Source organism: Antechinus flavipes, chromosome 5, assembly GCF_016432865.1.
Source record: "Antechinus flavipes isolate AdamAnt ecotype Samford, QLD, Australia chromosome 5, AdamAnt_v2, whole genome shotgun sequence".
Taxonomy (NCBI): domain Eukaryota; kingdom Metazoa; phylum Chordata; class Mammalia; order Dasyuromorphia; family Dasyuridae; genus Antechinus; species Antechinus flavipes.
In genome coordinates this window covers 269,285,129-269,299,366 of record NC_067402.1, presented here as the reverse complement: position 1 = coordinate 269,299,366, position 14,238 = coordinate 269,285,129, and the positions used below count along the sequence as shown (strand labels likewise).

The 14,238-nt window shown below is 39.7% G+C and overlaps 1 protein-coding gene across 2 annotated transcripts in view; it reads left to right on the top strand.

Annotated features, from left to right (window-relative positions):
• Positions 1-1,827: 1,827 nt before the first annotated feature.
• Positions 1,828-14,238, top strand: part of NTN4 (netrin 4) — a 145,674-nt gene continuing 133,263 nt past the window's right edge. For both annotated transcript variants that reach the window (XM_052000987.1, XM_052000986.1), the window contains exons 1-2: positions 1,828-3,522; positions 6,556-7,085. In XM_052000987.1, the coding sequence (XP_051856947.1) occupies positions 3,468-3,522; positions 6,556-7,085 (585 nt within the window). In that variant the 5' untranslated portion in view covers positions 1,828-3,467. The remainder of the gene's footprint in view (positions 3,523-6,555; positions 7,086-14,238) is intronic.

Sequence of the window (14,238 nt, the reverse complement as noted above, 5' to 3'; positions counted from 1 at the left end):
CTCACTTATTAAATGGAAAGTATGGATTAAATGGCCTCTGTGGTTCCTTCCAGCTCTAATCATATGATTCTATGAAAAATAATATTGCTTCTACCTTCAATTTTGTAGGAAGATGACACGGGAATTTAAATAATTGTTGGAAAATGAGCATGAGGAAATACATAGGTAAAGTCATCGAGATATTAGAAATTATGAATGGAAAGAAAGAAAAGGGCTTATCCAGAAAGTAGCTGGGCCTTGAATAAAGGAAAGAATTTCAAAAAGTAAAATTGAAAAGGGACTCCTGAATTACTTATCCCTGAACTTACTTGCTATACAGCCCCAGCCAAGCTATCATAGCCAGAATATAATACCCCTCAAGTGATCTGACTATTGGCAAAAGTAGTGGGGTTAGTATATTGTCTTTCTGGTTTGCAACACATCAGAAAAGCCTACTTAAGGTTACATTAAGTGGGGGAGAGAGAGAATAGAGGAGAAGCCTTGATTTAATTGTTAACTGTAATTAAGCTTATATTAATGAACTTCTTGATAGCAGGGACTGTTTTTTTTTTTTTATTGTAGCTTTTTATTTACAAGATATATGCATGGGTAATTTTACAACATTGACAATTGCCAAACCTTTTGTTCCAACCTTTCCCCTCCTTCCCCCCACTCTCCCCCAGATGGCAGATTGACCAATACATGTTAAATATGTTAAAGTATAAGTTAAATATAATATATGTATACATATCCAAACAGTTATTTTGCTGTACAAAAAGAATCAGACTTTGAAATAGTGTACAATTAACCTGGGAAATCAAAAATGCAGGCGGACAAAAATAGAGGGATTGGGAATTCTATGTAATGGTTCATAGTCATCTCCCAGAGTTCTTTCGCTGGGTGTAGCTGGTTCAATTCATTACTGCTCTATTGGAACTGATTTGGTTCATCTCATTATTGAAGATGGCCAGGTCCATCAGAATTGATCATCACATAGTATTATTGTTGAAGTATATAAGGATTTCCTGGTCCTGACTCATTTCACTCAGCATCAGTTCATGTAAGTCTTTCCAGGCTTTTCTGAAATCAACCTGCTGGTTATTTCTTAAAGAACAATAATATTGCAGGGACTGTTTTTTATGTCCTTAGTACTTAGCCCAGTACCTGGCATTTATTAGGTGCTTAATAAATGTTTATTAACTGTCTAAAATTCCTAAGTCCTTTCAAATAGAATCAACAAGGTAGAACATGTAAAGAATTCTCTGATCTTGAAACCTTGGCTTTTCATTATCATCTTTGACTTCTCATTCTCATTTACAAATCCAATCTAGTGCCAAATCTTATTTCTACTCTTAAAGTATCTCACATTAGATTGTGAGCTCCTTGAGGACAGAGGCTGGTTTTGCCCCTTTTTGTAAGCCTAACAGTTTAGCACAGTGCCTGGCATATAATAATTGGTGCTTAATAAATAAATGTTCGTTGATTCTGTAGTACTAATTGTAAATGTTATTAAAATTCACAGTGGAAAATTATATATTTAGACATAAATAGTAGAATGGATTCTAGAAGGATGAATTCATTGTCTTTTTTTGCCTCTTTGGCCCTTATGTCCATTTGTAATTGTTTCATAAATCAAACACACACAATAAATAATGTTAGGAGGGCATGGATGCTTCCTTGTAAAGAAAAAAGGTAATCTCTTTAAAATATCTGTGAGATTTTGAGTGTCCCAATTTTGCTTTTGACTTAAATCCCAAATGGTTTTGTTTTAAAGCTTATGATATTGTATTGCTGCCCCACATTCCCTACCACTCCCTTGTCATTTCTGACCAATAGAATCAAGTAAATGCTTCTTCCCAAATGAATTGCCCCGACCTCACCCTCAATTCCCTTGGGTGATATAAAATTCCTGATATGTCACCAGCTGAGTCATAGTAAATTACCCAAATGTGCCAAAAAACATTCAAATAGACACAACAACCAAATAGCATGTTTTTTTTTTCTTTTTAATGAATTGTTTAACTTTTGAGAACATATTCAGAGGCCCTAAATTCCCCCTTAATGAAATCTTTAGTGTATTGCTACTTTTCCACATTTCTTGGCATTTTCCAGTAACTTGTTCATAGAAATAACGCCACAAATACTGCTGCTATCTCAGCTCCTTTTCTGTACTTTGGTCCTGAGCCATGTACTTGAGTATCTATAATTTCTGGATATGGTTTGGCAGTCTGTGGCTGCCCATGAGCTGTTTCCTAAAGCTATGACATGACCCGGCTAGTTAGTGATGAATAGATCCCAGGGCTAGAAGGGTCCCAGAGTGATCATCTTGAACCCTCCCTCAGACCACGTTGCACTCCTTCAGACTTTCACCCAGCTCTGCCATTTGGTGCGTTTGTTAGCCCACCGATAATTCAGGAAGCGGTTGTTGGGCTAAGGTGCCCCCTGACCTATCCCGGCTTGGCAGACCAACTGAAGGTTTGAGTCAAACGGAAACCCCCTGGATCAGGCTGGGTACTGGGAAGCTCGGCAATCCAGATCGTCTTCTTTGATATTCTTCTTGCCGGGGGGCGGGGAGGGGGAGCCGAGGGCCCTTGGACTTTTCCGAGAGGGTCCCTGCCCGGAGGACAGGCTGTGGGGAAGTGAGGGGATGCTAGCCTGTTTCTCGTTTCACTTTTTTTTTTTTTTTTAAAGCCCCTTTGGCGTGCCCTGACCTGACACAGAGAGAACTGATTCTCAGGAATGTGCCAGGAGAAGGTGGAAGGCAGGTAGCTTCCCGGGGGGAGGCCCGAGGGTCCCGAAGGGCAACCGGGTGGGGTCACAGGGAGGAGGGACTTTGTCGGAAGATGGGTGCAGGAAGTGGGAGAAGGAGGCGAAGCTGAGAAGTAGGTGTGCTAGGGCCAAGGGGCAGACGGGAAGGAGGCGAGGAGGATCGGGTGTGCAGTGTGGCCCCGGGCTCCCCGCAGCCCCCTCCCCGGTGCCGGCCACGGCCCGGGCTTCTCTGGGCTGCAGTACTGAGCTCGGCCGCACCGTCTGCACCGCCGGCTGTCAAGCCCGGGGGGCGGGCAGGAGGAAGGGGTGGGGGTACGGCGGGCGGGCGGGAGGGGGAGGAGGGCTGGCACCGGAGCGCCGCCGCCGTGTCGGTGCAATAAAAATGCATCCCGTGAAACTGCCCATGGAGAAAGACGAGACGGAGCCTGGGGAGCAGCAGCAGCAAGCCGAGGCGCTGCGAGAAGAGCGGGACGCCCAGGAGGCGGCGGCGGCGGCCGGGAACTGAAAGGTCTCGGAAAGTTCAGTGGCCGCGGCGGGTGACCGAGCGAGCGAACGAGCCGGCGCTGGGCGGGAGGCGGCTCGGCTATGCTGCGGGCAGCGCCCGCTCTGCCCGGGCCCCGCCAGCCGCTCCCGCGGCGTGCCCGAGGGACCCGCGGCATCCCGGCGCCCTAGACGGAGAGGAGCCCCCGCGCCCCGAGCACGCCCGCCTGCGCCCGGCCATGGGCAGCTGCGCCCGCCTCCTGCTCTTCTGGGGCTGCTCGGCCGTGGCCGCAGGTTGGTGGCGACAGCTCCCTCCGCCCTTGTCTCTCCCGGGGACGGCTCCCGGGCGGGGGGCAGTGGAGGAGCCCGGCTGCCCAGGATGAAATGAGTGGCCATGTTCCAGCCCCCGGGGCTCCTTTCTCCGCGGCTTAGAATAGGATCCATTCTTCCTCGCAGAGGCGGGCTGGTCCGCGCCGACCCGGTAGTCCCGGGCCGTCCAGCCCGCTCGGCAGCCTCGCTCTTCCCCCCTAGGTTCGGGCTCTTTTATTCGCCCAGCCACTTTGGGAGGGAACAAAGGAGCCAAGGTCGCCATCCCCAGCGGGCTGTGCAGGAGAGGTAGCCATCGAGCTACTGTGGGGTGGGCTAGGTCAGCGGATCGCTCCCTCTCCAGACGGCTCACGCCCGGCACGGGAGAGCCAGGTGGGGACCCTCCCTCTCCCGGGGGCTTCAGGGAGTATCCCTCGTACTCGGGGTGGGGGTGCCGGTGCTCCGGGAGCCCCAGGCGCCCTGATGGAGCTCTCTCCGTACGTTTGCACGGAGCTTGGGGAAGCTGAGTTGGCCGGCTGTTCCCAGAGAATTGGTACCCCAGGAGGCTCTGCGGGAGGTCGGAGGCGGTGTCAGCTCCCTGCCCCGAGACCGGACAGCAGGCCGACTCAGCGTCAGATGCCTCGGGCGTCAGCCCCCTCACCCCTGCCCAAACTGCTCCTGGGCCACCTGCGCCCGGCTTCCTCCCCTAGGGAGCCTCTTTGCACGCTCTCTCCTGGCCGGCTTCTTCCTGCCTACCCGGTTTCCAAAAAGGTGTCGGTGCAATTTGGAGAACTAAGGAGAAATGAAAGCGATGGAAGTTTCAGCCCTTGGCACTTAATTGCCCCATCTCTGTTTCTTGTGTGCATAACTGCTTAGCAAGAGTGGGGGGAGAGATTTAAGCAGAGAGACGGGCCATTTCCCTTACTGTCATTTCTCCAGATTAAAGTGATTTTTCACTTTTGTAATGCTTTATAGATAAGAATAGCTTGTACTCAGGGAAACTTTGGTGTTTTTTGGTTTTGTTTTTGGTTTTTTGTTTTCCAGCAAACCTCCCCCCTCAGTTTTGATCCAATCCATTTCGTAATTCAAATACTTAGGTTACCTCTTAATCAAGAATCTCGACGTATTGTCAGTATTTTTGTTATTGTTTTGGGGTCGTTTCAGTCATATTTGACTCTTGACTTTATTTAGGGTTATCTTGACAGAGATACGGGAATGGCTTGCCATTTCCTTCTCCAGCTCATTTTACAGATAAGGAAACTGAGGCAAACAAGGTGAAGTGATTTGCCTGGAGTTGCATAGATAGTTGTCTGAGATCCCATTCGAATTCAGGTCCCCTTGACTCCAGACCTTAGCTCTATCCAGTGTCAGTGCCACCTAGTTGCTCCTTCTGTCAATTGACTACAGCAGTTTGGTGCCTCTTGTTCATATGGACTACTTGTTAATTAAGGGGCATTACAATTCTGTATTTTTCCATGGAGCATTTCATGGTTTAAGATTTATTCTTTTTTCTGCTTCCAAAACTAGTGTGCCTTTGTATATACATACACAATCACAAAATGAACTGCAATAAACTTCTCCTTTTTTCAGGCCATTTTGTGGCCAAGCAATCACAAGGTTGTAAATAAATCCCAGGAGGCAAGGGTTTCAAGTCAGAAATACTTGTACAGGCAGTATATGGTTTTCCCTGAGTTGATGAACAGGTGAGTCATAGTACACTGTATATTTGTTCACTCCTGTCCATAAGTAACTGTAGCCACTGGGAATCAGAGTACTGGCAAACAGAGTTTAGGGCTAGAACCAGATTTCAATCTTAAAAATGCGTACAGGGGAGCTTCTTCTTTGGGGGAAAGAGATGCCTGAAAAAGTTTGTGGTGGTCCTAGTGAGTTAGAAGTCTTGCAGCATTAGTGTGTGGTGTCATTTGACTGCCTTGTGTGACATGATAATAATAGACTAGAGAGGTTATCTCTCAGAAGCACAAAAATTTAATTAGTTAGAATTTAGGCTTTGGGTTACTTTTTCTATTTCAAACTGTTCACAGTTTACAGTCAGTCTAATATTTCAAAAATAGATCTTTTTGTTTATAATACTTGGATATAGTATTTGCTTAGAATATAGTATATTCAAGATAACAAACTAAATAGTTAAAAGTGAATTGTAACATGAGTTTCATTTTAGCTTTGTCATTTTCAAACATTAAAGTGTATTGAACAATTAAGTGGAGTTATAGTTTTTTTTAAAGTGTTTAAATTTAGAGGTAATGTTTAAAGATGATAGTAGAAGCTGCCAAACTATAAACATTTTTCTGTAAAGCAAACAGACATTAAAGATGTTGAAGGACAAGATAACAAGATGTAAAATAAGATTTCCTACCATTTGGCATCTTTACCACCTTTTTCCTCAGTTGTGTTTTAAATCCAAACTATATCTTTTTCTTTGCATCCATGAAAGAAGTCCCCTTGCCTGTTCTATTTTTTAAGCATCCAGACATTGTTTCTGGTTAGAAATTTATCACTTTATTGGATAAAATTGTGGAAAAGGTTCCATAATTTCTTTGAGTTACTTACCTAGATTTGCTTGACAGTGTTTTGTTCTGATGTATGTAAATGCATCACTATTTTTGAGTGATTAAATTACTTTTGTGATATTTTGTGAAATGGTATGATTTTTCTCATAGCAGCTAATTTACAAGAACTATGAAGATGAATAACAATAGGTCAGATATAAAGGGGGAAGGGGTCAGAATAAGGCCAATAACTTAGCCTTTTTCTTCCTTCTTCTTTTTCCTATTCTCATCCCCTCATTCCCACCCCCACCCAGGAGCTGGTTTTAGATCTGAACATCAAAACAAAACATATAGAGGAAATGTAGGGCACTCTGCCAGCTCCTGTTGGATGCTATTTTCCTTTGACTCACGTATCAGGCCAGCTGATATTGCCCCCTATAAGTTTACTGGGTTAGTAGAGCAGCTTTCTAGATGGATTGGTTTCAAATAACACATGCCCTATTCCTCTTCTTAGGACTGAGTGGTGTAACTGGAGTAGGTTCCCACTGTGAAAAGGCATGTAACCCTCGGATGGGAAATTTGGCTCTTGGGAGGAGACTCTGGGCAGATACCACCTGTGGCCGGAACTCTACAGAGCTGTACTGTTCCTACAGCGAGAATACTGACCTGACTTGCAGGCCCCCCAAGTGTGACAAGTGCAATGCTGCACACCCTCACCTGGCTCACCTGCCCTCCTCCATGGCAGACTCATCCTTCCGGTTTCCCCGTACTTGGTGGCAGTCAGCTGAAGATGCTCACAGGGAGAAGATCCAGCTGGACCTCGAGACTGCATTCTACTTCACTCACCTGATTATGGTGTTTAAATCACCTAGACCAGCAGTCATGGTTCTAGAGCGATCACAAGATTTTGGGAAAACTTGGAAACCTTACAAGTATTTTGCCTCCAATTGCTCTGCTACCTTTGGTCTAGAGGATGATGTTTTTGAGAAAGGAGCCATTTGTACTTCCAGATACTCTAGTCCCTTTCCCTGTACTCGAGGAGAGGTAAGAGCACTTGATTAATCCTACCTTGTAAAGAAAATTTAAAATGTTATCACGTGTGTACATGTGTGTGCACATACACATACACACATAGAAGTGTTACTATTTTTGAAATATGAATGTATTTATATCCAGGGATTGTAATAGCACAAATGAAACCAGTATTTATTTTTCCCACTTAGTTTCCATAAATTTTCCCCCTACATTTAGATGTGATCATTGTCAATGCACATGGCCCATTAGGTTAGATTCTTCAATCAGAGGAAGAGATTTAAAGTATTTTATTAAAAAAAAAAACACAAGCTCTCTATCTAAATGTTTTTAAGACAGTGGTTACTAATTATTACATCAACAGAATGACCTACTGTGTTTCTAAAAGGGGCATGAATTCACTGAGACAATCTGTTCCTGGACCTTCCTTATGCTGGTAACATAAATAGGAAGTAAATAAAAACAAAGTTAACCAGGGGAAGAAGACTCATGTTTGTTAGAAGAATAACATTGTATGACAATAGAGTCTTACTGTTACGATTGCAAGGCTCTTGCAAATAATAGAACAGAACAACAACAACAAAAAGCCCAGTCTTTAGTTTTAAAATATTTTCATTTTCAGAAGCTTCTTTTAAAACACAAACTTCCTATTCTTGCATATAGCTTAATTTCAAGTCAATAACATTGATCTAGTTTTGGCCAAAAATTGCTTGGAAGGAAATTTAGTACAGTGGAAAGATTGTTAGATCTTGAGGTTCTGGATTCAAATTTAGACTCTGTACTCAGCACCGATTCAGTTAATTATCATCCTTAAATACAGACTCAATTTCTATATAGGTTGGATTTTTTTTCCCCTTTATATTTTAGTGCCTAGTCTGTGTTTTCTTGAAAAGTGGATGAGAATCAATCTGTTTCACTCAGTGAGATGTCCTAGGGAAATATTTCATATCCATCTGTGTAATATGTAAGAACCCTAAAGGGAAAAAAAGGCATTCTAAAAAAAGAACACCAAGAAAAGAAAATGGAAATGAATTATCAGAATGATCAGTGGCAACATACTTCAAGTATGATTTATACTTAAAATTTGGTTCTATAAGAGAAAAGAAAGGGAGGGACAATCATTGTTCTAGCTGGGAAATAAGCTAATTTTCATTAGTAATTAATTTTTAGTGACCATTTACTAGATATTCATTCTCAGGGAAAAAAAAAACCTTCAAGGATCTATCATAATTTTAGTGTGTAACTGACACTGGTTAATAAATTATCTTCCAGAATTTCTGTGTTGAAAAAGGGTTTCATCATGTGGCCAAACTGGTGATGAGCTTTTCAGAATTTTGCAAGCAGCGGACAGATAGTCCATCACCAAGTATGAATTGAAAGCTTCTTCAAATTGGTAGGACTTGCCTTAGCTTGTGTTCTACACAGCAGCGGGAGCAGAAATGCAAGGTCACTTCTGTGCCAGCAGGAGGCATTAAAGTAGTCAGCCTTTTACTATTTTAAGCCAAACAATAATTATTCTAACCTGTGTTATTGCTTAATTAATGTAATTTTGATTGAAATGGTAATTTCAACACACTGATACCTTATACTACAAGGTTTCTTAAACTTTTCTCACTTGTGACCTATCATCACTGAGAAAATTTTAGGTTAGCATTGATATATTAAATAGACATACAAATCAAACTTGACCGATAATAAATCATTCAGTTACGAGACCCCTAAATGGGGTCATAACCCACAATTTAAGAATCTGGGCTTTATAGGATACAATTAAATTTCTGAATTTAATTGTAAAATTAAATGGTTTTAAATTTGAGTTGCAAACATTAAGTATTCTAGGTCATTATTCCTAACCATATACAAGCCATTATAAAGTTTCTGTACCAAGGCGCAACCCAAAATCGCATAAACAGGGATCACTGGGATTATCTCTAGTATTCATTATTATTTGCATCCCCTCTCTGGTTTTGGAATATAAAGTTATATCATGTTAGGATATAGGTTTATAGTAGAGCCTTGTAGCATTGTTTTGTTGTTGTTGTTGTTTTGGGGAGGGGTGCTTACCTGAGTATATAAAGTGAACATTATCTTAATAAATCTTGCTAGATAGAGGGACATGCACATTTTAGTCGTTGGTATTATAATTAAATCAATAACCTGGAAGCAGATGCGAAAAACATACACTACAAATTTGCAGACACAAAAATGGAAGGGATAGTAGATATGGTGGGGAGAGAAAATCACAAATCTAAAAGATCTTAATAGATTAGAATATTGGGTTCAAATTAAAATGACATGTTAAGTTAAAAACCCTAAAACTTGTAGGCATAAAAGGACCCTCCTTTATTAAAAGGGGAAACATGTATTTAAATCCAATAGTTAGCATTATTTAGAGTAAATATAAAAATAAAGCAATGATGTTCTTTTTCTCCATAGTCATTAGACATAATCCTAGAAGTACTGGCTCAAGCTATATGAAAAATAACAGGAATTATAGATATAGCCATTTTAAAATGGAGATAAAAGAATCCCTATTTGTCAAGTACATGATGATTTCTTTTTAATAGCCTAGAGAAACAATAAAGAACTAATTGAGCCCTGACGATAAAAAGATACAAAGTAAATCCACAAAAATAACAAAAATCAGGACAGATTGTTAGAGAGAGGCAGGCTCTGGAGGCAAAGGACTTGGAGATTCAAATCTGGGAATTTAGAATCAGAAAGGCTAGAGTTCAAAACTGACTTCAGATACTAGCTATCAGATCACTTAATTTCTGTTTACCTCAGTTTCCTCAACTGTAAAATAGAGTAGGAATTGCATCTAATTCCCAGAGTCATCATGAGGATTAAATAAGATCATGTTTGTCAAGCTCTAAGCATAGTGCCTGAAATACAATAAGTTTTACAAATGTTATGTTAACATAACATTTATATACATGTTATATCATATATATTGTTGGCTATTTTATTATTATTAACATGTAGTTATATATAAATATATATAAATGTTACCTATTTTATTATTATTATTAAAATCCTGCTTCTGATACTTACCACCTGTATAACCTGGCATACTATATCACCCTTGGGTTTTTTTCTGTCATGTGAGAGAGCTGGATTTGTTGTCCTCTGGCTATGGGAAGCCAGTGATGATTTTTGAGTAGAAGAGGGACATGATCAGAGCAGAGTATTAGAAGAGTTGTTTAGGTAGCAATGGAGAGAAATAATTGGGAAAGTTTAGAATCTGGAAGACATATAGGAGTATATGTGTATGTGTGTATGTGTGTGATGTTTAAGTAGCCCAGATAAGAAGAGATGAGAGACAGAAGGCTAAGATAAAAGATAGAGACAGGTGATATTGTGGGATATTGGCAACTAGTTACATGGGAGATGAGAGTGAGACAGATATGTGACATTCGTTTTTCTTGATTCTCCTACCTGGCTAAGTATTCCTAAGTCTCTTTTACTGACTTATCCTCCATATCCCAGCCCCTAATTATTCTCCAAGGTTCTATCCTGAATCATCTTTTCTTTGTCCTTTACTATTTCTTTTGGTAACCTCATCAGTTTCCATTAATTCCATGCAGTCAACTGCATGGAGAAACAGAGAGACAGGCAGACAGATAGATACGTAGGTAGGTAGGTAGGTAGATAGATAGATAGATAGATAGATAGATAGATAGATAGATAAATAGATAGATAAACAAGACATACAGAGAGACAGGTAGATAGACAGAGAGAGAGATAGATAGATAGATAGATAGATAGATAGATAGATAGATAGATAGATAGATATACATAAATAGATAATGGATAGGTAGATAAAGAGATTGACAAAAATAGACAGAAAGGCAGATATATATATATATATAGAGAGAGAGATATAGATATAGATATAGATAGATACACACACATACATATATGGATGGATGGATGGATGGCAGACAGATAGACAAACATACAGAGAGACAGATATAGATAGGTAGATAGGTATAGACATATAGAGAGACAAGCAGGCAAGCAGACAGATAGATATACATAAATAGATGAATGGACAGGTAGATAGATAAAGAGATTGACAAACAAAAAATCAGACAGGCAGGCAGGCAGATAAATAGAAATACGTAGATAAATAAAGAGACATACAGATAGACAGGTAGACAGACAGACAGACATAGATTTCCAGCTTCTCTTTCCTAAGTTCCAATCCCTCAATTCCAATTGACTACTGGAGGTTTTGAACTTGAAGTTCCAAGACATAAACTCACTATGTTTGAAACTAAGCTTATTATATTTCCAATTAATCCCTCTTCTCTACCAAGCTTGCCTATTTCTTTTATTTTCTTTTTTGGTGAGTCAATCGGGGTTAAATGACTTGCTCAGAGTCACAGAGCAGTAAGTCCACCTAGCTGCCCCTAATTGCTCATTTCTTTTAAAGTCATCCTCACTCAGCCTTCCCATCTCAAAGTTTAAAACTTTGTCATCTTCCTTAGCTCGTCATTCTTATCCCACAAATCCAATCCCTTGCCAAATCCTGCTTTTTCTACTTTTACAACATTTCTTACATCTGACCTCTTCTCTCTACCCACACTGACGCCACATTATTTCAAGGTTTCATTGTCTCTTGCCTCAAGTCTCTCACTACTCCAGTACATCCTACAGAGTTCTGTCAGTTTGCTTAAGCAGAGATCTGACCATTTGATTCCCCTACTCAATCATCTTCAGTGGCCTCCTATTGCCTCTAAAATGATTTATGTTTATAAACTCCTCTATTTATTTAGCCTTATAACAACCTGTTCATAACCTGTCTGTCCAGTCTTCTTGGACATTACTGCTCTTCCCATATTCTGTGGTCCAACCAAACTGATCTTCTCTCTGTTCCACATGTAGGATCCTACATTAGGACCCTACATAAGCTGTCCCCTCTGCCTGGAATGCACTGCCTTCTTAGACATACCTAGATGTAGCTACTCACTATCCTTTGCATGAAGCCTTTCCTAATACTCCTAAATTGCTGTTTTTTCCCCTCCTAAATTATGTTGTATTTAAGTACTTTGTATATATTTGTGCTGTATTTATTGTGTCTATATTTATGCTGTAAATATTTTTGTATGTCTCTGTTTTTCTCCCATTAGAGTGCAAGTTTCTTCAGAATAATTGTTTCATTCTTCATATTGTAATCTGAGTTCCTAGTGCATAAATAGTACTTAGTAAATATCTATTGATTGGTTGATTATATATTTATTATCTGTTCTATTTGTGACTGGGAGAATTAAAAAAAATGTCGAAATTATGGGCACTACCAGATTTTGAAGATAAAATAATGAACATAAAGCATAAAAAAGTAGAAAATAGGTTGTTAGGTTGGAAGAAAGAGATGTGACTTCAGCCTCAAAAAACACAAACATTTGAATTGACGGTACATCTGTATGATGAGTAGTAGTAATTGGAAGTGATAACATACAACTAATGTCCAGGATGTGAATTTTGAACTATGATTCCAATTCAATATGTTTTTCTCTTATTAAGAAGTATTATTAAGGAAAGCTAAATGGTACAGTGGATAGATCACTGGCCTTGGAGTTGGGAGGACTGTCTCAGACTCTTGACAGTAGCTGTGTGACCTTGGACATGTCATTTAACTCTGCCTCTCTCTTTCCTCCCCGAAAAAGTATCATTAAATACTCAAGCATCTAAGTGCATTGTTTTAAAGGAATTTTTCTTTACAGTAAATGTCATCATTCTATGGGTTAAAGATTTTTGTAGTCCAGCCCTCTATTATTAGAACATCTAAATTATTCAAGAAAAATGAGCTACTAAGCAAACTATTAAATGTCTCCAAGGAAAGATATGTCTTAAAAACCTTAATAGATTTTTTTGTTGGTCATTGTCATTAAGAGCACAATATCTGTCAGCAATAGATCCAAAGAACTTTATTTTGAATAATTTAACTACTTTTCTAGAAAAATTATCTAAATTGAAAAGATAATGAATATTAAATCACACCAGTGAATGATTTTTGTCATGTTGAAAATTAAATCCTATCATCTGCTGTAATTAACCAAAGACTACTTCTTAGTCATTTGAAAGGTCATTTATTATTGCAATCTCTTACATAAGAGAAACCACTATAATTTTCTTCAGTTGTTTTCACAAAATTTGAAAGCTTTTTTGATGTTTTTTCCTTTAGGGAGGAAAAATGAGATCATCCAAAGATATTTCCTTCCCTCTATTCATATATAAACCATTTTATAGGTCCGATTAGAGTTCTCATGGTTAAATTTTTTATTTTTTGCATTGGATTAGAAACTAAGGCATCCAAAACATAATCTCAGTAATGCTCCTAACTTTCTTTGTGTTAGTTTAGAGCAGGTAACATAGCCACATTCATTGCCTTAGTTTTCTCACTTATAAAATGGTCATTTCAACTACTTACTCCATCAGATTAACTGGTAAGTAATTGTGAAACATTACATACTTTTCTATACATGCTAACAGTGACATTGTACTTAATTTCAATAATCTGGCCAAAATCACACTTTCGATGCTGTTTGGAAAACCACAAGTCTAATTCTCTATGATATAAAGCTAAGTCCTACAGTCAGATAAAACAATATTAATTCATCTAGAGTTCCCCATTTGATAATTCTGTTTGCAATTAGAATGATAATTAGCATAGCCACGGTCTGCACTAGTATTCTGGTGGCTCTGCTGAAATGACCTTTGTTTTTCAAATAGCAGTAAAACATTTTAAAAGGACTTATGGACACGTGAAAGTACTTTGGTTTTTAAACTTTTTATTGTCATTGTCACTCAGGCTTTACATTATTGATTCTATCACTTCTGAATGATACTTGATAAGAGACTCTGCCAAATGCTCTTTACGGTATTTGATGCTATTGATCACTTCCTTGGGTTTTCATGACTCTGCTTTTTGGGTTCTCCTTTTATCTGAATAATCAATCCTCTTTCATCTCCATCACGGTTACCAAAGGCTTGGGTTGGGGCCTGGACCCTCTTCTCTTTTTCCTTGATGATCTCATCAGCTCTCCTGATTCGTTGGTTATCTCCATGCCCATTACTGTTGGCAGGTCTGCATAGTTAGCTCTCCTTTCATCACACTTTCTAATGAGCAGCAATTCCTCCTCTATACCTTGAACTGCCC